This window comes from Struthio camelus, chromosome Z (assembly GCF_040807025.1).
Source record: "Struthio camelus isolate bStrCam1 chromosome Z, bStrCam1.hap1, whole genome shotgun sequence".
In the NCBI taxonomy this organism is placed as follows: domain Eukaryota; kingdom Metazoa; phylum Chordata; class Aves; order Struthioniformes; family Struthionidae; genus Struthio; species Struthio camelus.
In genome coordinates this window covers 32,638,396-32,663,375 of record NC_090982.1, presented here as the reverse complement: position 1 = coordinate 32,663,375, position 24,980 = coordinate 32,638,396, and the positions used below count along the sequence as shown (strand labels likewise).

General features: G+C 38.7%; 1 protein-coding gene across 13 annotated transcripts in view; it reads right to left on the bottom strand.

Annotated features, from left to right (window-relative positions):
- Positions 1-24,622, bottom strand: part of AOPEP (aminopeptidase O (putative)) — a 207,870-nt gene extending 183,248 nt beyond the window's left edge. For 6 of the 13 annotated variants that reach the window (XR_011137874.1, XM_068928112.1, XM_068928108.1 and 3 more), the window contains exons 1-4: positions 24,565-24,615; positions 18,544-18,598; positions 7,941-8,103; positions 6,583-7,549 (exon numbers count right to left, since the gene is read on the bottom strand). Coding sequence is in view for 10 of the 13 variants with exons in the window: in XM_068928112.1 (XP_068784213.1) it covers positions 6,583-7,388 (806 nt within the window). In the remaining 3 variants the exon portion in view is untranslated. Of the gene's footprint in view, positions 1-6,582; positions 7,550-7,940; positions 8,104-18,543; positions 18,599-24,564 lie in introns of all 13 variants that reach the window. The other 7 variants (XM_068928113.1, XM_068928109.1, XM_068928117.1 and 4 more) reach the window with 5 other exon arrangements.
- Positions 24,623-24,980: the final 358 nt, after the last annotated feature.

Sequence of the window (24,980 nt, the reverse complement as noted above, 5' to 3'; positions counted from 1 at the left end):
TTTCTGAGACCCAAATCATACCAATTTTTTGTTCTGCGAAGTGCCAACGATCGTCATCCAATTCCAACAGTGCAGGCATTCTTGTTCATGTATTTCTACTACATAAGACACCAGTTGATGACTACCTATGCCTCTAAAACTATTCTCCAGTTTAAAAGTACTATATACTATTACGAGATGAGTGACTTTTCCAGTAATCTCTATTATTCTGATACTATTTTTCCAACAACTGGATAGATACATTTCTAAATCCTCACTTCACTGCAAATTCCTTTTACTAACTAATTTACGGTCAACATGACAGATATATCTTTTCTGCTTCCCCTGCACACAGTATGCACAACCTTCTGTTCAAAGTCATATTTTCTGGTACAGCCATCATACGAAGCAAGGATAATAAAGTTAGGACAGGGTAGATCTTTTCCGCATCCAAAGTAAATCAACTTACGATTTACTCTGTTCCCAGGAAGCATTTTGCCTCCAACAATGATTTTTTTCACTTCCTTGGCCTGTGTTTTTGGCAAATGTAATAAGCCTAATAGCTTCAACAGCACTATGAAAAAGCTGCCTATATCTGAAGTCACACATCTGACCAATCCTTCAGGTTTCTCATTCCACACAGGCCCTTTCATACTACTCCGGTAAAATACTAGGAACTGCCATCCTATTGCCTTTAAACACTGTTTAATCTAGTAGCTATATATCCTGATTAAATTAGTAGTAAAGATTGAAAATAACTGACTATTGGCCAAAACAACAGGAGATCTACTAATTGCTTTATCGTTTCCGCAGCAGTGACCAAAAAATCCAGCCCCTTTGCAAACCTCTGTCTTTAAAGATAAGACAGTTTGCCAGTGGATATGAACTGTAAGACAGCTGGACTTTTTCAGCTTTAATTCGAAACCTAATGAGGCTTTGTTTTCTTGCTCCTCAAATTCATGCACACTCTTGAGTGATGATTTGACTCCCCATCCCCCACATCACAGCAAATAGTTGGCTTTTCCACTATATTTACTATCTGCTTACTTTGCATATTACCTTTACTGTGCTTCTCTGCCCTCGCTGTGCACATTTAGCAGATTCTTGAAAGAAAATCACAATATGAAACCTTGAGTTTTACCTGCTACCACCAATTGCCCATTCTATTTTTAGTGTTTGCATCACTGTACCTGGCAGCTCACTGCTTCACCTCGTACCCAGTTTCAAATTCCTGTGCATCCCATCTGAAGCACCAGAGCTGTTACCAAATTTTGTTCATGTTGTATGCACACTGCTAATAGTCAAAACCTCCAGCAAAGCACAGTAATGAACCACATTTGTTTTTTCTTCTCATAGCAACAGTCCTGCATCAGCTTGTGAAGCTATCTGAAACTGTGAGAAGTTTCTTTAAATAATCTTCTTTGATCTCTGAATAACCTTCTGCTTTGGATCTTTTTGCTTGTATCATTTTGTCAGTAACAACAAACTTCACTCCAGACTGGGCAACTTCCTCAGGTCTAGGAGCAGTCTCTTCTCTCTGAATACCGTCTCATACGTGGGCTTGATCTCTATCCACAACTCAGTGAGCACAAAACTGGCTCTTCAATCATCTGTGTTTATACCTTTCTTTTAGATTTAAGTTCGAAGTAGTTAAAGTAATAATTTTACTGTTTATATGGAAAACAGTATTTCCATGGTAATATTTCATCCTCAGTCTCCTCTGACTGACTTGTCTTCCCATTCACATGTTTTAACAAAGCACCCTTGCTGTCTGTCTCCCTTCTCCCTAAATGGGTACTACCTGCCACACCTCTTGCCTTGCAGCTCTATAGCCCCTTCCCCAGTGTGCAGCACCCATTGCTGCCTCCCTCTGCCTTGTTCCACAGGCATCCACTTAATCCACCTACGTTTGAATGGTGTTACTCCTGCCACGTCTCGAAACTTGCTATAACTCTGTAAAAGTATTAACTTCGCTAAAATGAGCCTATTATCTCACAGTCTTCCTTTTTAGCTATTATTGTAAATTCAGAAGACCTACTGTAAACTTTAAAAAAATCATTTTTATCATTGCCATCCATATTTCCAGAAAATTTAAAATCTAGAGAAATTGGTTCATTTTTCTACTTAGGGTCTGCCTGGTTGTTTGGTTGATTTTTCCTTTTTGCTTTACTCCTGCATTTTACACCTGCTACCATGTGTAATCACTGACTCAAAGATGAGCAATCCGACAAACTTCACACTGTTCATTCTAACTGTTCAGCGCTGGGAACAAAATTATACAAAATAACAGGAGGCAGTTCCTCACAGCCAATGGCAACTATATTAGGATTCAGTATGCAACCTGCCTGGATTCTGGAGTAGCATATTCTCTCAAACTTTACCCATGAAGTGAAGCAACCTATTCATTTCCTTCCTGCGTTTCCAGTATCCGAAACATAGAATAATGCTAACTGGTGTCAACTGAAAAATATCTATTTTCATGAAACATATTCTAAATTGCTGCTTGAAACTTTTCAAATCTGACTTACTTTTCCAATGGGTAAATTTTGCTTTGAAAATACCAGATACAGTATCAAATGCACTGAATGCCTCAGAATCCATAAAGAGTATAGGTCATAGTATGTATGACAGTCTGCAGAGACAAAGATGATGATGGCTTTTTCAAAGCTTATCTTTGGAAGTACCTAAATTTATGAATAGTTCTCTTCACCAATGCATCTTAACAATTGCAACTACTCTCCTGGAACACTTACCTGCATTTCAAAACATACACATCTTAAAGACAGCCAAATTTGAAACAACTGGTTTCAAAGAAGATATAAGTCTCACCCTTTTGTGATCTTCTCCCTGTAACTCTCAAATATATTTTGCCTTTGTATCTACCTACAGTTGCTGTGTTCTGCAGCTAACAAATAACTAGGAATCATGCCAGCCTTCCTGTAGTCTCATCTTGGTACCACCTCATTAGGGCATTAACCTCATCACTGTCTAGTCCTTCAGCTGCACATTAAGGAAATGCAAGATTATTTATAAAAAAAGAACTGTGCAGCTCAGCTATGTCTGTAATATATTTGAACACTGCAGCTGAAAAGAAGCATTAAAATGCAGAATAAGTGCTAGTATTAGCACTTTTACTAAATGATAGATTTATGCTTGTTGTATTCACCTTCAAAGCTTACATAGAGCCAAAAGTATTTTTTGAATTCCCTAAAAATATATATCCATTTCAATTCATTCCCTTTATTTCCAACAACTTCTCTTTTTCTGTGTATCTAATATCTAGGTCACAGTGTGAAAAAATAAATGTATGTGCTCAACTTTACTCCAAATAGCTTGCCCTTTTAATATATGCCAGGATAAATAACGCACAGGTAGTAACAGGATTAGGTCCTAGTACTGAAAGCTTTCAGTGTCATGGAATGTCTTTCATTGATGCCTTTCATATCAAAGATACGCTTTCATTTCAAACCCTGTGATGAGAAAATATAATCAATTCTATTATCTTACTAATATCAACAAAATTATTAAGTAACTTATGATGGCATTAGAGGTGGCGGTAAGTAAGGCAGAAGAAAAGTGGGAGCAATCTCCCACTATAGGTGAATTTGCAAGGCTGTCTGTCTGCTAGGAAAATTACCTCTTTAGTTTTAACCCAATTGTGTGTAATCCTTTTCTTAAGCAATTAAAGGAAAGAATCCCAAGATAATATTTTGTGGAATACGGATTCTTAACAAAGATCATGAGAAAGCAGTTACTCTGAAATACAGTGGTAGCCTTGCTATCTCAGAGCTACACACTTCTAAGAGTTGGGCAAACCTGCTTAAATACTTTGCTGGGATGGCACACAGTTTCTCCTTCCTGGTAAAAAAAAAAATATTTTACATGCGTTTTTCTCTCCACAAAGAGGTTACTATATAATTCCAAAATTTAGCTTTTAAAAAAATTTATAATACTTAATATTAGTAGGAATACGTCAACAAAAATATAACTCTGCTTAAATCTCAACACTACCTTCCTAGTTTGTAACCCCAATGCTCCTGCATTGTGTTTATAAAGAGAAACTGAGAAGCTTTGAAACAGAAGAGCTTTCTCTTTGCTCTTGATGAGTATATTTCAAATATTGTACTGAAGACAATTTTTTCTATTTTAATAATGATGTTATTGATCACTTAAAAGTTACTTGCCAGTTTTATGAACAGATGCAGTCTTAGCAACTCTAACTTTTGGAAAGACAGAAGTGTTTTATATATATGCACACGTGTGCACACGGTGTGCACACAGCGTGTGTGTGTGTTTCAGGGAGACAGATGCATGCACATGGACACTCACACACATATACTTGCTTTCTCTTTTTTGTTCTCTTGTTAATGCTTCTGTATAAAAGCCCCAAAAAGCATTTATTAAAAAAAAGTTCTAAGGCTAAAGACAACCTCACTTTCTGATCATTAATGTATTTTCCAGTATCAAAAGACAACATAGGGAAATATTTAAATTCCCTGTGTTCTGTTCCTGTCCTGAGAACTGAAATGTGCCCTGTTATGCCCATATCAGGTTTCCATACACATATCTCAGTTTGCCTAAACCCAGCCCACAAAGCTTTGTTTAACAGATTTTTTGCGAATTACAATAAAAGCATTGTTTAAAACAAACAAAATTGAAGTCCTCATAAAATAATTAGCACATCGGGTAAATTTCAGAACACTATACAAACATTAAATCAGAGAAAACATATTGGAAGTGACAACCCAATGCTTGCTCTTTGTTATTCACTTGACTTTTCTTCAGGATTAGAACCAGATATTATAGTCTCCTTTGGCAAAGGAGTTGACATCTGCCTAAAAAGCACCATATACATTATTTGGAACAGTTTAAAGAATTCTTTCATAAGAATAAAACGTAATAGTACTTCCCTGATATGTTTTTAACTTCTAGAAACAGGAGGAACCTAACTTCTAGACACAAGAAGAAAAATATGATAGCATTTTGCACAACGAGCTTGACCACTATATTTATGGGTCCACCACATACAGAACTTTTCAAAAAAAATTTAACAAGAAGGCTTCTAAGAACTGTCGTATGAAAGCTTATTTTCCTGCCAGGGAGCAGTTTCTGGAATACCCTATAAGAGACAGAAAATAAAATAGCTTGAGACTATATGCTACCTTCAGTCTCCCTGACAAACTATGCTTTCCTTTTTCATTTTTGATTCATAAAATTCGGTATTTGTGTTCAACTGCCATGAAATGCCCCTAAAATATACATAAAGCTTTAGAGTGAAAGGGAAAAGAGTCAGAATTTCTTAGTGATTTAGATGGTTTAAAAAAACAAAAAAAACCAAAAAAACCCACCACCTTCAGGAGATCAAAATATTTACATGAGGCAACACACATAAGAAGAGTCCCACACCAGGCAAGTGTAGCTAAAGTTAGTCTCAAAGACTTAAGTAAAGGACAGGGAGATATAGACACATTGTGTGATTACAGGTAATTGCATTACCTTTGCATTCGTCAGTCAAAACTCAGAATTTTCATGAGTACAGACAGAGAATTTGAGTTAAACTTCCTGCACTCATACCCGAAACAACTTTCTGGGGTGTGAGGAGGGGAGAGCATAAGGGGAGGAGGTAATGAATACAAGTAAGACATTCCTGGGCTTGAAGCTGCTCATGGTATAGTGGTAAAATTGCCTAAATACTAGATGTACAAGTCAAAAGGCCTCCTCCCTAATGTGGATGTTAGTGAGGAGACTCCTAATTGATATTACCATAACTTAAATGAAAGCCAAACAAAAATCTCTAGCTCAGGAATGAAAAGCAAGTATTCACTTGGTCTGATTTTCTTCCTCATCTTCCACCTTCACTCCTAGTTTTTAGCTGTCACAGATTAAGAACTAACAACTGTTAAAATCCAGCTTTGAACATCACAACAAAACAATGTTACCATTGTATAAGTCAAGAGCAGACTGTAGTTTCCCTACTATAAAAAGCTCATCTTGAAGGTTTCTGTACAGCACTGTGCTCTTTCACAAAAGCTAGATAAAAAGCAATTCTTACAGTCTCAGTTTGCAATGCATTTGCTATCATCAATGTATTTTACATAACAGACGAAGGAGATTTTAAAAGTTGATTATAGGAGACTAAGCAGGAAAGACTGTATCTCTAAACTTATTACAATATTGACAAAAGACTAGCTGGGAAGCAATTCTATTAAATATTATGCATACTGATCTTTATGCTGTATGACCAGTTCCTTAACGCAGGAAGGAAAAAGAATACAGAAAATAACCTGCATGTATACATTCTCCTCCCTAAAGTGACAATTCCCTAGTCCCTGCACACACTTACATCCAATACACAACAATCATTTACTCCCACTCATAATAAGTGAATGCTATCATTGAGCCAGGCTTAAGGTCTGCAAGTGCACTGGGTTTTCCTGAGCACAGAGTTTAACCTGCTCTCCTATAAGAGTGCAATAGTATTCAGACCAAGGAAGAAATTAAAAAAATGAAGGGGACTGCTCATCCTCTTCACATAGCTGCTCAGCTGTGTACTTGTGCTTAAAATTTAATCCGTATGAAGCCTTTCAGTTAATAGCTACATACCTGCCACTCTGGTCTGTAGTCCATGTAATAGATCTTCCCTCTGGTTTGGTTTTGTACCATATTCTTATTGCATGAGGAAAGTCTTTTGGACTGTGAATCCCTGATTTCCTTATCTCCAAGCTCCAAGTGCCAGTAGTAAACAGAAGCTCTCCACAGCCAGGTGCCTGGCTGCAGCAAGTGTAATAGTATAGCTGTTCCTTCCAGCGATCCGCAGGTAAAGTCACAAGTTCATGTACAATCTGATTCCTGAGATTTCCCGGCTCTTTAGCAGCATCAGTTAGCTTGGCAGACCTTGTAAATTTTTCAATGCCTGTGACAGCAGCAACATCTACCTCCTCAACCTTTAGCACGGATAAATCACAGCAGTCCAATACCAGCAAAAAATCCGTGCTCCCATGATTCTCTATGTCACAGCAGTTCTTTGAACTAGAAATCCCAGAAGCCTGTTCCCTGTTGCTATGGTTACCATTTTTATCAGAAGTATCTTTTTCACCTTTAACACAGACAGCAAAATCATTATATTCTGTTTTAGATGAGTGGGCGCTAAGATTTGTCACAGGAATGTGGTAGGGTTCAGATACTCCAGTTCCGCAGGTTTCATCAAGCTGTGACTGGCAGCCTTCTTCACTAGTGCTGCTGGTTTTCCTGTATCTGTTCCCAGTCTCAAAGAAGAAAACTATGATGCCTTCAATAATTTGACTTTCAAAATCCACATCCAAATCCAATGTATAATGTTTTACAAGCATGTGGCTAGTGTTGGCCATTAAGGGCAAGTCATCCGTCATGGGGTCTAGCTGCATCTCCATGATCGAGTTTGCTAGGCAACAGTTTTACAAATCGTCAGTCACTTCTTACACAAAGTGTTTCCAGGAAGAGCAAGGATATTCAGCCTCCTAGTGCCAAAAACAACTTTTGGTTGATATTACATTATTGAAATTAATTAGAATTCCTCCACTTCTCTCTTGTCCTGTAAAGGGGGAAAAAAAATCAGATAATCCTTTAACAACTGTTTCTGAAATGGGGATATCGAAAAGTTAAGAGTGCAGTTGCTTTTAATAAGTAGTATGGCCAAAGATGGACTTTTTTCCTCCCACTCCATAGCGTGGGATCAAGCTAGTAGCTTCAGGATTTGCTGTCAAGAACGACTGGCTTTATTTTTTACAGAATATCTCATGTGAATGTATTTCTAGACGGCTTTTATAAAATGAAAGAAACAAGCTGTAACTATAAGGCCTCCTGTTGACTTTCTTCCCCCAAAGTAATCTTTTAGAAAAGATAATTGTTATGCAACATCAAACTTAAGTTATTACTACATTGCTGTTTTTAAGGATGCTGAATTTATATTTCCAATTTCTTACCTCAAAAGATGGTGATTATTTTTCTACTGTGCTTCTAAGTAACAAGCGTGAGCCCAAATCACCTCATATGTCTTGAACTTTGAAAGTAGTAATTTCATACACACAATGCAGCTCCAGGGATTAATACACTTTTCACATTACAACTGCTCTTGTATCAGCACTTCTAGTAAATTACAAGAAAATGAGTCAATTTACTATGAGTGCATTCTAAGTATTCCTTTGAGATTGCTCATGGAGATTTTTCAAATTTATAGTTAAATACTTAAGGTATATCATTACATCTTAATAGCTGGAAACCCATTAACGCTCCAGATAATAGCTTCTCACAGCAAACAAAAGGTCTTCTCACTGGAAGGGAAAATATGTAAATACTTATAAAAGCGAGAAAATATTAAAACGCATCAACATCTGTTGCAACAATAGCCAGAAGTTCATCACATAAGTTTTTAACTGTCACGCACTCCCGGTTTGGTTATGAGAATTAAGCTAAAATTGCACACTTTAGCTTGCTAATGTCCTTTTTGACTGCTTTCTAGACTAGAATAATAAATTAGAGGAAGGAAGATTCGATTCACCATTAAGACTCGCAGCTCTTTCTCTGTCAGTTCAGAGATGCATCCATGACATACAGCCAAGTCTGTTTTTAAGTGTCTTAAGTGACCACATGTTCTTTTTGTCATACTGTTTCACAGCCTTGTCATAGACTTCAGGGGCCAGAATCATCCTGTGCCGAGTTCCCAATGTCAGCACAGAGAAGAGTTCAGACTCCCCCAAGGCTTGCTATTGCTTTTGTAAGAATCCATGGGGTGCTGTCAAGCTAGCATCAGTGAGTGAAAGGTTCATGCCAAAAAAAAAAAAAATCTATTCTGTTTCCACGAACTAACTTCAGGCAAAGCACACAAAATACAGCAAATATCTCCCCTCTTTGATGGCTTTCTACCACTCAGAAAAAACCTCTGATAGGTGTGTTGTTGAAGACAAGCTGAGGGAAAAAGAAAAAAGAAAACAACACTCATTTATTTCACTCTGATATAAATCTTCCTGCACTAAGCAACTTCAGTAAAGCCGTCCAAGACTCACTCCAGAAGTCCATCTGTCACTCAGGTAACCCAGCAGATTCCAAATAATCTGAAGAAAGAGATACTCAGTGAATTTTTCAAACTATTTCTAGCAGATACTTCTCTATTCTCCATTAGAGAGAAATTTTCCCAGATCCTTTTTCTGAATTTAATCATCTTACTATTTATCGTAACTGTCTGCTATTTCAAGTGCTTTCAAATTTCAAATATTTGCAAGATACTTTGCAGCTTGCCCTACCTTAACTGATACGTACATCTGTGTGTACTTTCAGAATTCAATCTTATATCAGGATACAGAAAAATGTAGCTTTGCAAAGAGGATTTATCTCTGCAGATAACAGTGCAGATACAGATCTGTGTTTTGCCGGTTGGACTTTAAAAAAAAAAAAAAAGTTGAAGGTGAAACATTAAATACCCTGAAATGCATATTGGGCCCTAATATCATAATAGTGGTTGCTTCCTACTTAATTTAAAGAAATCTGGCAAATAGTAAAAAAGTGGACTAAAGGATATAGGAAGACTTGTTAAAAAAAAGATGAGTGAAGACTGCATGAATCTCAGGCTGCTGGATGAACAACTTCTATAAATATCACCTGGCTATTACAATAATTTCCCTACCTTGAAACCTAACTGGGAATAGTAGAACAATTAAAGGTTCTCAGGGTGGTGATGGGAGCACTACATCTGTGATGTCTGCACTTAATGCCACGGATTGAAATTGATGTTAACTGGATTTTCATTCTGGCTACCAAAACCTTATGACTTCTGATGGGTTAACTTAGTAGTCATGGTAAAAAAAGGAAACAAAGATGAAAAACACACTGAATTTGCATTCAAGAAACTCCGATTTGCACAAATACCTATAATCTTTCATTTGAAAACAGGTATAATACTGATACTAACTTTATAAAATACGAGTACTTACTAAATACTTATCTCTCTGTTTTTCAGTTTTCTACTGGAAAAGTGTTTTGCCTCAAAAGTATTCAGATCATTACATCAGCTTGCATTCAATTCTTAGCTACCATGGTAAGAAACAAACACCTCTGAACACCTTAAAATAAACAGTAAACTTGCACCTTAACACATAAAAAAATTAATTTTCTGTTCATATGTCTGTAAGATTTATTTAACATTAATTAACAGGATAGATTAAAGGGTGACAAATAGTACCATACAAGTAAAATCAATCTAAATTTAAAAAGCAATTAATAAAAGCATAATCAAAAATTTTAATTCTATAAATATAAATCCTCTTTAAAACAACTAATACAAAAATATGAAATTCATGAGATTCAAGAGAGCTGGCAACAAACACTAGCTTTTCTAATGAAGCGTAAAAACATACAGAATAAAACATTCATTTTCTGTAGAAAAAAGCTTCAGATCCACACTTCTTTATTGGAATTAGCACACCTGATCATAGGTTTAGGATTAGACCAACAGATAAGGGGAACACACTTGTAGACAAGTAACAACTATTACTGCATTTATTTTGATATTGAATTTTAATACAAATGTAACACTATGTCTGCTTAAGCTTTTCTATCTCATATCACCTTAGCTTTTCATACCTCAGTTTTAAAAAATGGTAGCGTGCACATTAAGATCCCTCCATCTCTAAGCACTAGTAACTGAATTTAAGGGGCTGTTTTCACGTGCGTTGGCTTCAGAATCTCAAGAATTTTTTCACTACATACTTTTAAGGAGTCTACGCAACCTCAGAACTGTACAACAAAGACACAGATATGCTATTCTGTTCTGAAGGTGTTTAAAGCTCACTAATCCTAATTACTTTAACAGTTCCATATTGATATTGAATTATCGAAAAGCTCTGCCTTCTATCATAATTTTACTTCTCCAATAAAGCATCACATTGGAAGTCACATTCCATGAAGTGAGGTGATGTCATAGGTAACTTGAGATGGTCCTATGTAGAGTTCTAAGCAGGAAAGAAACTGAATCCTCTCTTAAAACCTTAATGCATAAATTAACTGTGCATGCTTTTAATTAATGTTAATTTTTTAAAAATTCTACTGATTTTAATTTTTTTAAAGTAGGAGTTATACTATGAGGGTACAGAGAACTACACTAATCAGCTGTAGAGTTTCAAAATATATGGACTTCAGCTGCGATAGTCTACACCAGTACATGGAAAATGATATTAAAAAGAATGCTGAAGTCCAAGGAAATATACGACCATGAACCTGTTTGACAGTCTTGGGACACACAACTTCGGTGTCAGTTTCTGGCTATCTTATGTCAATGGGAGTTCTGATACTTCAAAGCACCAGAGTGTACCTATCTCTAGCTAACCAAACACCAACCAAACAGCAAATATATTTGCTAATAACTTCACAATTTGGTTTTTCAGTATTCAATTGTAAACATATATATACAGAATTCAAAGAGGGGGTGGGGGGAGTAAGCAACCAAGTAGCTTGCAATTTTTTTAATGATACTTCTATATTATCTAGTCCATGATAGGGGCATCCAAAAAGTTATTGCTCACCAAATAATAAGCCAAAAATGTCCACTCCTAACAGAATATACATGACAAAATTATGTCCTTTCCATGTTCTCTATTTTCATATCACAGGCATGCACAGCAAACAACATTTGCTTTAAGCATTTTTGTACTATTGTAGAGTTACATAGGTTTAGAAATATTAGGTGCATATTATAAATTAAAAAAAAAAACTCTTAAAAAATTTCACTTTTAAAGGTTAGCCTAAAACAACTTTTGGTCATACCTGTACAATTTCAATTCCAGTAAGTTAAACATACCTATTTCTATAACACAACTGAGTAGCCAAAAAAACCCACTAAAAAGCATTAAAAAACAAACAAACAAACAAACAAACCTGAATTCAAACCTTGGAATTCTAAACAAGCCTCACGTGCTGTTAATACGAAGAAACTGCTCTCTAACATTCTTGTACTGGGCAGCTCTGAAGATGGTGAGAAACCGATCCACCAAAGGATGGCTGAAACACAATTCAGCACCCTTCTGGCAGCAGTAATAGGCCTTAACATAGCATACAGAAAAATATCATTTGAAACACACTGAAAAGAAGTCACTATTAGTGTAATTGCTGTGACCACTTGATTATATATCTTTACTATATACTTCCTTTCTCTGGAGGTAGGAACCCTACATCCATTTTTGCCACATTTTTCCTTATCACCACCAAGCATGGGTCTGGAAATGTAGTGATAGTCTTCACTCTACATTAAGGTTTTGGTAATGAAAAACTCTTCTGGCAATTCAAAAACTCACAGGGAAAATGCCTGTGAGAACCAGAGAGGAAGCCTCTTGCTGAGGAATATATAGCAATTCACTAGCATGGCCTGTTAACAGAACCACACATTTTCTACTATTTGCTGAACAGCATAAGACATCATTGCTCTTTGTACCTCACTCAATGCAATCTTACAAAGTTGTATAAGATAACAAAATGATACAAAATGAGTAAAAGTATTTCCTAACACTGTATCCAAATTGAGATTTTAAAATAAAGAAGTTACAGACCACATGACAGTTTAACACACAATTTTAAATATCTGCAGTGAAAAATTGGAATGTAGCAAGTCTTATCAATATTTTAAACAATAGTTAGCTTCACAGGTTTTTCTCTGATGGATGACTTCTGTTCAGAAAAAAAGAGCAATCTTGCAGGATAATCATCAAAAAAAAGTACTTTGTAACCATTTACGGAATATACTTCAGCCTTCACTACTGCAACTGTCAGACAGATGCGTGAAAAAAGAGCCACATACCACAGTAAGCTCTTAACATTATAACTTCAATACAATGTACTGAATTAGAAACCTCACAGAATATAAATATGCCTCTCAAATTGTGAAAGTAAAAAAGTCATGTATTTTTGAAGAACAGTTTGATCATTTAATTAGAAGCTACCACAATGCATTCACAAAGGAGTATGTGGCAAGCATATTCTTACTACCACAACATCCATTCCTGCTTCACGGGTAAGCAAATAAGCATTCAAAAATGCCAAAACAAACAAACAAAACAAAAAACAAACAGAAAAAAACAAACAAAAAGATTAAAATAAAGACCAAAAAATAGTATTGTGTATCTGAAACATTTAGTAGTACCAGACAATAGATATTGGTAGAATACTCCTGCTACATCACTCGCGTTCCACAAACTTGCACATCTGGCTAAGATAAGCAACTCCCAGTTCTTGCCCACTTCTGTTTGTATTTGCACTCTCTCAGTGGGCAAGTGAACTGTTCACACTTGTCTAGCTGGGCCTTGTTTAAAATATTTAGAAAGCTCATAATCAGACTCAAATCTTGCAGAGCTCTAAATACATACCAAATATTAACTCACTAAAAGCTCCAACTTTCAAATATATGCAGGAAACTATTTAAATAATGTACCCTGTATGCATGAGCTGTAATTTTAGCAGGTTACCCTTCCCTTATAAGGAAATGAATTTTTATCAGACAACTCTGCTCTATCAAATTTGGCCTTTCTTACCAATGTCACCCAGACTTCAGAGCTATTAAAAATATCCTCCAAGTATACCCTTCCGTTTGCTCCGTTGCCAGGAGAGGCTGGCAGAACCAGGTTTCCTAGATAGGAAGTATGTGAAGAAGCAGTCAGATGACAGCACAGTTTAAGGTTGCTAGTTTATACTGCATAGTATTTAGCTTTAATAAGTATTTCATTACTACAGTATTACGGTGATGATCTACACATTATTCAGAGTGGCTACTTAAAAATGTTAATTATTTGTACCCAGATAGATGTCTACACGATATTGCCTTCGCTGACTTTAAACAAAGTACTCAAGAGTCTTTCTAAAGACATCTTAAGACATCTTCTGCAAACTATGTGACAAATTTTCAAAATGGGTACGGTAGAGTTCAGGATCCTACGAGGAGCAAGCAGGGCAGTAAGTAGGATTGCAACGCTGGACTTCAGGAGAGCTAACTTTGGCCTCTTCAGGGACCTGCTTAGGGGAATCTCCTGGGGTAGGGCCCTAGAAGGAAGAGGGGTCCAAGAAAGCTCGTTAATATTCAAGCATCACCTCCTCCAGGCTCAAGATCGGTGCATCCCTCTGAGGAAGAAGTCGAGCAAAGCGGGCAGGAGACCTGCACGGATGAGCAAGGAACTCCTGGCAAAACTCCGACAGAAGAAGGAAGTCTACAGAACGTGGAAAAGGGGACAGGCCACTTGGGAGGAATACAGGGACGTTGTCAGAGCGTGCAGGGATGCGACAAGGAAGGCTAAGGCCCAGTTGGAATTAAATCTGGCAAGAGATGTCAAGGACAACAAGAAGGCCTTCTTCAAATACATCAAGAGCAAAAGGAAGACTAGGGAAAACTGTCGGCCCGCTGCTGAATGGGGCGGGCGCCCTGGTAACAAAGGATACAGAGAAGGCAGAGTTATTGAATGCTGCCTTTGCTTCAGCCTTTACTGCTACTGAGGGCCAGCCCTCAGGAATTCCAGACCCTGGGGACAAGAGAGGAAGGCTGGAGAAAGGAAGACTCTCCCTTGGTTGAGGAGGATCAGGTTAGAGATCTTTTGTCCAAACTTGACATCCATAAATCCATGGGCCCCGATGGGATGCACCCAAAAGTGCTGAGGGAGCTGGCGGATGTTATCGCTAGGCCACTCTCCATCATCTTGGAAAGGTCCTGGAGAACAGGAGAGGTGCCTGAGGGCTGGAAGAAAGCCAATGTCACGCCAGTCTTCAAAAAGGGCAAGAAGGAGGAGACAGGAAACTCCAGGCCTGTCAGCCTCACCTCCAGCCCTGGAAAGCTGATGGAACAGCTCCTCCTGGAGGTCATCACTAAGCATCTGGAGGACAAGAAGGTGATCCAGAGTAGTCAGCATGCATTCACCAAGGGGAAATCATGCTTGACCAATCTCATAGCCTTCTATGACGGAATGACTGGCTGGGTAGATGAGGGCAGAGCAGTGGATGTTGTCTCCCTGGACTTCAGCAAGGCTTTGGACACTGTCTCCCACCACATCCTCCTAGGTAAGCTCAGGAAGTGTGGGCTAGGTGAGCGGACAGTGAGGTGGATGGAGAACTGGCTGGATGGCCGAGCTCAGAGGGTTGCGGTGAATGGCGCAGAGTCAAGTTGGAGGCCTGTGGCTAGTGGTGTCCCCCAGGGGTCAGTCCTGGGTCCAGTCTTGTTCAGCTTATTCATCAATGACCTGGAGGAAGGGACAGAGTGCACCCTCAGCAAATTTGCTGATGATACTAAACTGAGGGGAGAGGCTGACACACCAGAAGACTGTGCTGCCATTCAGAGGGACCTGGACAGGCTGGAGAGCTGGGCCGAGAGGAACCTCCTGAAGTTCAACAAAGGCAAGGGCAAGGTCCTGCACCTGGGGAGGAATAATCCCAGGCACCAGTACAGGCTGGGGGCTGACCTGCTGGAAAGTAGCTCTGCCGAGAAGGACCTGGGAGTGCTGGTGGACAAGTTAAACATGAGGCAGCAGTGTGCCCTTGTGACCAAGAAGGCCAATGGTCTCCTGGGGTGCATTAGGTAGAGTGTTGCCAGCAGGACGAGGGAGGTGATCCTGCCCCTCTACTCAGCCCTGGGGAGGCCTCACCTGGAGTCCTGTGTCCAATTCTGGGCTCCCCAGGACAAGAGGGACATGGCACTACTGCAGAGCGTCCAGCGGAGGGCTACAAAGAGGATGAGGGGACTGGAGCACCTCTAATATGAAGGAAGACTGCAAGAGCTGGGCCTGTTCAGCCTGGAGAAGAGAAGATTGAGAGGGGATCTCATCAATGTGTATAAGTATCTGAAGGGGGAGTGTCAAGAGGATGAGGCCAGCCTCTTCTCCGTGGTGCCCAGCAGCAGGACAAGAGGCAACGGGCAGGAACTGAACCACAGGAAGTTCCATCTGAACCTGAGAAAAAATACTTCTTCACTGTGAGGGTGACAGAGCACTGGAACAGGTTGCCCAGAGGGGTAGTGGAGTCTCCTTCGCTGGAGATATTCAAAACCCGTCTGGATGTGATCCTGGGCGATCTGCTCCAGAGGACCCTGCTGGAGCAGGGGGGTTGGACTAGATGATCTCCAGAGGTCCCTTCTAACCTCAACCATTCTGTAATGGTGTGTTCTAGAGATATACCGATTGCATTTAATCCAAACTGGGCCGGCTACTAATTGTCTCCTTAGAAATGGAGGGATGGAAGAGGGGATAGATGAACACAAGCTCAAATGCTTAATGAAGTCTAATTATTAACCAGAATTGCAAAGCCAACATTAGTACAGAAAAAATTGAGTGAAAAAGAATCCTTAAAACTACACATGGAAAACAAAAATCACTTGTTATGTCACTCCATACATTTGTGGATGTAAGTACAGCAGCACTGTGCTTGTGAGAGAGAATACAAAGTAAAAAACACAATACAGACATGAAAGAATTCTTTAAGTTAAGAACCATTTTAAAAGCTTTACAGATCATTGAATGTTTATATTTAAAAACTAGAATTCTACTTGATTATGCAAACTATTTTTATAAAGATTTGTCTATAACACACCATGGTAAGAAAGAAATGACACGTTAGGTAACTGTCCTTTTTTTTTTTTGAACTTCTTCGGCTAATTTTCAATCACAGCAGTTTAGAAACTTCACTTAACTAAACCAAAAGGATTTTAAGGGAAGATTAGTTACCTTGTTGGCACATACATAAAAATATTTATACATAGCATTTGTTAAAAATTATACATGAAACCATATACTAAGTGTGCTTTGTTTTATTTGTAGATAGATTTACCCCAACCATCAAGGCTTTCTCTAATTATATTCCAGAGGACTTAGTGTGCTCTCTTGTTTGTAGGTGATGCTATACTACTATGCATTAAGTCAGTCGAGGACACATGCAATAAAGTTATCTGTTTAAAATTAAATGACAAGTGCTTCTTCCCAATGGCTATAAAATGCAAATAAACAATCAAATTAAAATACTTTTCTTACAACCTCAGACTCAGACCAAAGCAATTGACAAGAGGTGATAAAGACTATCAATGTTAACAAAATGTATTTTCCAGAAAAAAGGAAGCAAATTATTAATAGAGTTGGAAATAGTTGTGCTTTTATTTACATATGTCCTATTTTCTGTACATGTTTTATTAACAAGAAATTTATTAGAAATATGATACATCTTTGGAAAACATACAGCATTTGCAATACAGGAAATCAGTATGAGGCTGCACGCAATTTAGAACTATTTAATAGAAATGTTTTAAGGCATAAATATGATTAAGAGCCAGAAAACTGAGCTAAATGTTTAATTTGGGCCTAGAGTCATTTTACTTCAGAATTTATCTTGACATAAGATGAGCAGATGCGTTGACTGCTAATTTTATGAAATTAAAATACAGGGTGGCATTCCACACAAGAAGGATATCCACTTCTCCTTAGGCCTGTGCCTTGCTCATCTAATATTGCATCTGAACCATTTTGGGAAAATGTCTCAATTTTATCCAAGAAGAAAGGTCAGAAGAGCAGCAGACACTTTTTTCTTAATACTAAAAAACTATTTAAGAGATCAACGCAGTTAATAATTATATACCCAACTTCTGTAGCAACGAACCACAAGATGACACAGGAAACAAAATACAAGCAAATCAAAAATCAAACCAAGTGAAAAAAAAGGTAAAGTAAAAACTGATAAAGAAGAAAGTAAACATGTTTCAGCAAAAGAGCGGGGTAGGAATTATTGCAGCACGGAGCATCAAAGCTAAAAAGAATAATTTATTTATTCTTTAGAAAAATCATTGTCCTTATCAGCTAAGTGAATATGTCAAAGATATATGTTGCTCCGCCTTTATTCAAGTGCTAGTCATTTATAGCTTTGCTTTGAATCAGTACTGCTGTTTCAACAATAACACAACAAATGCGCTGATGTTATGTTTGAAGTGTAGCGTCTACATACACTGTCCCTCATTGGTCCAACATGGCAAAATCAGCCAGGTGAGATAGAAAGCAAGTACATAGGTGCTCACAGAAAACAAAAGATGCAATGGCAAGTACAAAAGACAGGTGAGAATTAAGTAGAAAAAAATATATTAGTCATAGAACAAACAAATATGCTAATACATACTATGTTCTCTTCTTTATTTAAACTGTGACATCTTTTATAGATGTATACAACAATCAGGGGGAGGGGCGGGGTGGTGAGTGTTAAACAGAATAGGCAGTAAGTAGTGATTTAATTCATTATTTGATTACAATAGAGACCAAATGCAAGTTCTCTCTCTTCTGCAATTAAGTCTTCCCAAACATTCACATAAATCACAATAAAAATTATTCCAAAGTGTTTTCAACTGCAAGTCCTAAAATTTAGCTTATCAAAATTCTAAGAAAATTCACTAGCAGCTGCAATGCTAAGCATATTTGCAAGTCAAGCCTAGGTATACAAAGACAGATTTCTTCCCTACTTTCTTCTGATTAATTGAATGCAGATTCTGATGAAATACAGAAATAATTCCCAAATAAGGTGTTTGATCATGGAACTCACTCAGGCTAACATTTGTTGTTCAACATTCTCCTCTGTCACTGGGAGGAGCAGAGATCTGAAAGACAGATTAAGAAACAGCATTTTTGTTTTGTTTAGACAAAAAGAACAGACTATGCTAACTACAAACAAATGGAAAGCCTTGTTGATATATTCACATACACTTTTCATATACTGATAATACATGCTGTATTGTTACTAATACGGTTTAAATAGCTCTAAAATGTTTTCCAGACAATCAGAAACCATTTATATGCATTCTGTTCCATGAGCATTGAAATATGCCTCAAAAAAAAAAAAAAAAAGCTTTATTTTGTGGTCCAGTTATGTAATACCTTCTTATAACTGAACTGCTATTCATTCTGCATTTGAGTTTTTCTTTTATACTTCCTTAACGGGATTAGAGAATAAATTGCAGTCATGCTGCTCATACACCAGAAGAAAAGCCATCATCTCAATTGCTGAAGCAGTATCTTTGCTGTATGTTTCACAAGTCCTCTGTAGATATCTGAGCTTTGTTTGTACAGGAAATAGTACACCTTTCACTTCCACTTCCTCAGTATGCTGGCTTGAGTGAATATTCATAGATTTTGATAGGGTAAGCTTCTCACTAGTTTATGCACATATCAAGGTACTGTCATCTGTTACCATACAGCTCACACTGAAGCCACTATTTCTGTTTTTTTTTTTTTCTTCTTTTTTTACTTCTTTTACACAGCACTGTCTTCTGCAATATTTTTCTCTATACTCTGTATGTACTAAGAATATCTGGTTTAGATATTTTTGTAAGTGTAATGCAATTCCCCTCTAGAAGTATAGGATTATTAGGTGGATCCTAAGCATCATGACAAATTAGGAACTTCAGTCCTAACCTGAGCTCTTGATGACTGTTTTATAAATATTCTTTCATTTCATAGTTCTTGAACCTCACAAAGTAAGAAATTATTAATTTTGGAGTATTATGTATCCAAATTATTACAGAACATTTTCAAAATATACTCTACATTCAATGCACCTTCTTTTTCAAATGTATTTCATAACTCAAAAATACAATGCAAGCTAATTGCTAGGTTATACATTTTAATATTTTAGAAGATCGGTATTTGAAAAAGAATGAGAAACAATAATAGCAGATGGTGGCCCACATGAATTCTCAGTCTTGAACATCTGTGCATAATATAGTTGAACAAAAGGCATAAACAATAGTAAACAGAGGACAAGTGATCCTTCATGGAGTGATATTTATATAACATTGCTTTTCCACTTAATACAGGCAGCGTCAGACTGAATTAGAATCATATGCCTCTCAAAATATACTCAAGAGCTATACCCCCCCCCCAAAAAAATGATTGTAAAGCAGACAAGAGTGGAGAAGAAACTTCCTTAAAAAGTCTACAGCAAGAAAAGAAAGTTTCTGTGTGTCAGTAACGCGAAGTTTTGGTTGTTTTGCTGCAGTTACAGGAGAAGGGAAGAACTCAGAAACATAACCATATCCTACAGGAGAAAGTGGAGAGGGAAAAAAAAAAGATGCAAGTGAACTACCCTGGAAATATCTCCATTAGAAATAATAAATTAAGAAAGTCTGAATGACTACTGTACAAAATGGAGTAGTTAAATCTGTAAACAGCTTGTAAAAAAACCAGAATGATCAGTTATGATAATTTACATTGACAGTCAATTATTCCAGGAAGCTGATATTTTCAGTTGCTAACAGCTAGCACTCCCCATGTGTAATTCCACTTTAGCACTAATAATCCACATGAGGAAAACAGATTATCACCTGAACTTGTTGGAAGATCTAGCACAGGTACTACCTACTGAAGCAAATGAAAGGCAAAAACAAATTTTTGATATTTATAACTGTTATCAACTACAAATGGCTGTGCAGAACACAGACCATTCCACCTGTTCTAACTGTCTGGTGTACCCTTAAACCTGGCATGGTCAATGAGGACAGCCAAGACTGCTGCAAATAATTCCAAATTTCAAGAGCACTGAAGGAATTCCCACTGTTTGATCCATTCCTTTTCCAGTCCCCGCACACAGTAGGCCCCAAAATAACTGAGGTCCTATTCCACTGATCTTAAAGATATTTGAAGGCAAAGGTAGAAAAATAAGAATTGAGGGGGTCCAAAAGGTATTTCACAAGTAAGTGCCCACTTGCAGAACTCAAACTTCCAGAGAGAATGACACTTACCTCGACAGAGGTTAAAACAATAGGCATTTGTATGCTTTGTGCCCTTTAGGTTTGCATGACAAAACTGTATGTCTGTGTCTGAACCCAGTATTATATTTATTTTATAATACCAAGAAGTTTTTCTAGGAATATTAAATAAAATTATCCTTCCGGCTATTAAATTAACAATCTGTTTAAGACACCTTCCCAGACAGTAAGCATGATTAAACTACCTATGCATGGAAATAAATTAAATGCCTAATGTAGCCAATTAAACAATACTAGATACCGCTCTTGGCACATTTCACAAAAGTTGTTAAATATTTCACTAAGAAAGCTGCAAACTGTATGACATAACGCACTATAAGAGTAAGGGATGTCAATTTAATTGCATGAACAAAATGTAGATACTACTTTAATGGAAAATCTTTACGGAGAAGATAGGTGGTCATTAGAGATGACTCCAGAATATAGTGACACAAACTAGAAATATGCTATACAGAACACACTATAATCTCATTCTTTTCCAAGGACATGCTTCATTTGATTGTACTCCTATCACGTTAGTGGGTGAGGGACCAACTCACATTGCTAGTACACTACAGTAAAAGATAGGTACAAAATGTAGTTGCTTAAGGTAAGTCTTCATGGCAACCTGTAAGACTATGCCAAATAAATATGCTCTTTCTTCTGTGAATGAATACGAGATACCTCTTATTTCAGAGTACGTAACTTTAACTATTTTCTTTCACACATTTCCAGAATCTCAGAGAACAGAAATTAATAAATGAAAGGGCAGTATTAGAGGAAAAGATCAAGAGAACTGATCTGCAACCAAATCAGGCAGTTACAACTTTGTATTTTGTATTTACCAAGCACTGGAGTATTCCCAACTAAAAGCTGTTGCAGAAAAACTAATATTTTAACTGGCTGATACATGAATATTCTCACAATTACAAACAACAGGTCTAATGCTTTGAAAAATTCACCAAGATACTTTTTGCGCAAAAAGTGAGTTGCACAAAGTTATTCACATACAAATGCTGATACAAGTAACAAGCATTAACACCCAAGCTGGAAGCCAGTCCTGTCTTAGGTTTTCTGTTTTTCAGAGAGCACACAAACTCACTCCGCGAAACAACAGCCAATTAAAGCAATTAAATAGAAATTTACACTAACTGAGTTGCCTAGAAAACTAAGGACTGTCAGACAAACCCTACCAATTTATGTTTGGTTTGTTTGAAGATATTTTTCCCAAATGTCTATTCTGCCAGAATCCTCCTCTTTGAACAACAGTCAGAGATGAGTTTCTCCATGCCCAGTTGCTCCACAGCCTGGCACATGCAATCTTACTGGTAATTTAAGCTAATATTCTGGGCTGTAAACAAGACCTCTGAAGCACACGCACCAACTCGCTTGTATTACGTATTCATTATATTCTTTAAAAGGTGTAAAAGTATTTCAGGATCACAGGTTTCCCCGCATACCACTGGCCAGTATTCAGATGCTACACATAGAAGTAAATAAACTTTTATCCATGTTTAAAAGACAGTGCAAACTAAAATCATGTTTGGGGTTCTGTTCACTTTCAATTAAGCCTGATTTGCTTTGTCCCTACACAAAAATTAACTTATAGTGCTTTCCACATAACCGTTAAGGAAATTAAAAAAAATGAAAAAGCCCAATCTTTTGGATAAACACTCTCTTTAATAATTGTGAGAAGTTTATAATTAATCCTCTTTTAAACAGCTTTCAAAGAGGCCTCTTCCAAACCCAGTTTTATAAATTTTCCACAAAATGTAACAGACTAAGATCTTATCCAGAAGTCAGTGTTGAATACCAGTGTGAACAGCAGTTTTAGTCTTTAAATATTAAGCAATGTGTATGCATAATTTTCAGTGGTTTCAACCTTATTTTTGTTCCACACACTTAATACAACTAACTAGGCTGTTTTAAGCAAAAGACAGGTATGGACTCGTCTATGGTGAAAGCAAGGCAGAATCTAAGAGAGCACTTGCTACTGTTTAACTACTGCTAACCAATCTGTTTGGAACAGCTTGCAACTGCACTGCAAGTCACAAGAAAACCAACACATAACACAATGAGGCTTTTGATGTGACAACTTAAATTAATAATATTCTTTGTCAAAGGGAATGGTGGCTTTTCAGAAGCCTCTTTTCCAGTTTGTGACCTACAAAAATAACACAGATAATGGAAGTCCTTCTTCACCAACCACAAGTTAGTAGCAGTGGAAGCATATTCCTCTCTCTGAAATTACAAGCTACTCCTTCTGTCAGCTCAAGTAGGAGCAGAAACCCAGACATCAAACAGTCCCCTTCCCCTCGAAAAATACCCACTTCCAGAAGAAAACATATAGTACTCAAAGACTGAGTCAGAAACATATTAATTGAGCTAAGAAAAGCATTATGAACTCACCCCTGAGTTCATCCCTGTGAACTCCCTGATCCTGGCTCCATTTGCAGTTCTTTGTAGTAAAGTCCAAATATCTAAGCCATTAGCTAGAGCTTAAACATTGAGAATTTAACATTTTGCAAATCCCTGCCCCCTAATCTGCAGTTATGACGGCTTTATAAACCAACACGTGTGAGGCTGAAACTTTTAACTTTGTATTTTACAACATCATTTCAAGAGGTTGAATAACATCAAAAGGACGTAAAATTACCTTGGATTTTATTTCTACTCAATTTACACACGGAAGCAGATCTGATTTTCAGAAGAGCATGCAAGTAAGAGGGCATTCCTGTGCAGAAAGTATCCAAATGTAATCTATGCAGACCTAGTATGACTGTTTGCAACTTAGTGCAGCTATTATGTATAAATACTACCCACAATATGAGAGAACCATTTTCCCAGACCTGGAATCAGACAAATCAGTCTTCTTTTTCCAGTGCTGACGTTGATTAGCCTCGTAAGCCTCATCAACTGATTTCTGCAGAACCAAGAATTATCCCGAGATGGACTTAACACAATGCTAATATGAAATCTATGGATGACTTACAGAATGGCACTGGTTAAGATATGAGCTTTACCTATACACTTCCAAGTGTTAAATGTGGTCAATGAGCAGAACAGCCTGCAAACTAGCTTTGAGAAGCTTTAGCACAATTATATTTACAGCTCTTTCAGGAAATTATACTTAAGACTAGGGTCCTATAAGAAGGGCACAGATTAAGCTGCATAAGTTGTTTTTCAACTGAAAAAAGACGACAGGTCTCACAGGTGGTATACACCTAGTATTTTGCTTCCTCACCCCTGTACCTCTCCAGCTGCAGCAGATTGCTTTTTATAAACCAGGTAGAGGCGGTAACTTGGCCCTTGTAACTTCCAGAAGCGCCTCGCGAAGGGCTTGACTGACCAGCGCACCGCCGGGGGGGACAGAGCGGGGCACGAAGTCAGCGCGCCCGCCAGAGCGCGGCTCGGGCGCCCTGCGGCGCTGCCGGCTCCTCCGCACGTCCCCGTCGCCCCGGGGCGGCGGCTCCCTCAGGCGAGGCCGGCCCGAGCCCGGCGGCTGACGGAGAACGGGCGGGGGAAGTCATGCTCATAATGGGAGCCACCACCGGCGGCCGCCCGTGCACCTCGGCTCAGGGGCCGGCGAAGGGGAGCGGGATAAGCGGTACCGCCGCCGCCGCCGCCGCCCTCCTCCCCTTCCCCTTCCCCTTCCCGTCCCAGTCCCAGTCCCAGTCCCAGTCCCAGTCCCAGTCCCAGTCCCAGTCCCAGTCCCAGTCCCAGTCCCAGTCCCAGTCCCAGTCCCAGTCCCAGTCCCAGTCCCAGTCCCAGTCCCGCCAGGCGCCGCAGCGGCCGCCAGCACCCAACTGCCGCCGCTTTACCTGCTACTCTCGCGCCGGCTCCCGCCCGCCGCGGCGCCTTTTGATGACCTCATCAACCCGGTACCTCCCCGCCCCGCCCCCAGAGAGCACCGCGCGACCCCCCCCCCGCCCCGGGGCTCCCCGGGCACCGCCTACACCTGTGACGTCATCAGCAGGCCCCGCCCCCAAGCGGCAGGGCGGGGCGCAGGCGGCAGGCTGCTGCGTCTCGTCGCCATCTTGGCGCTTGGCTGGGTCGGGTGCCTGGGGCGTGGGTGCGGTCGGTGCCGTCGCCCCGTCGCTAACCGCCCCCCGCCCGACTTGGCGTCTGGAGCCTGCCGCAGATGGCCTCCTTCTCGTCCCAGCCCTCCGGAGTTTGTTTCACGGGCTGATCCAGAAACAACCCACACAGTTCTGTGGTGCTGCCACGGTTCGTTTCC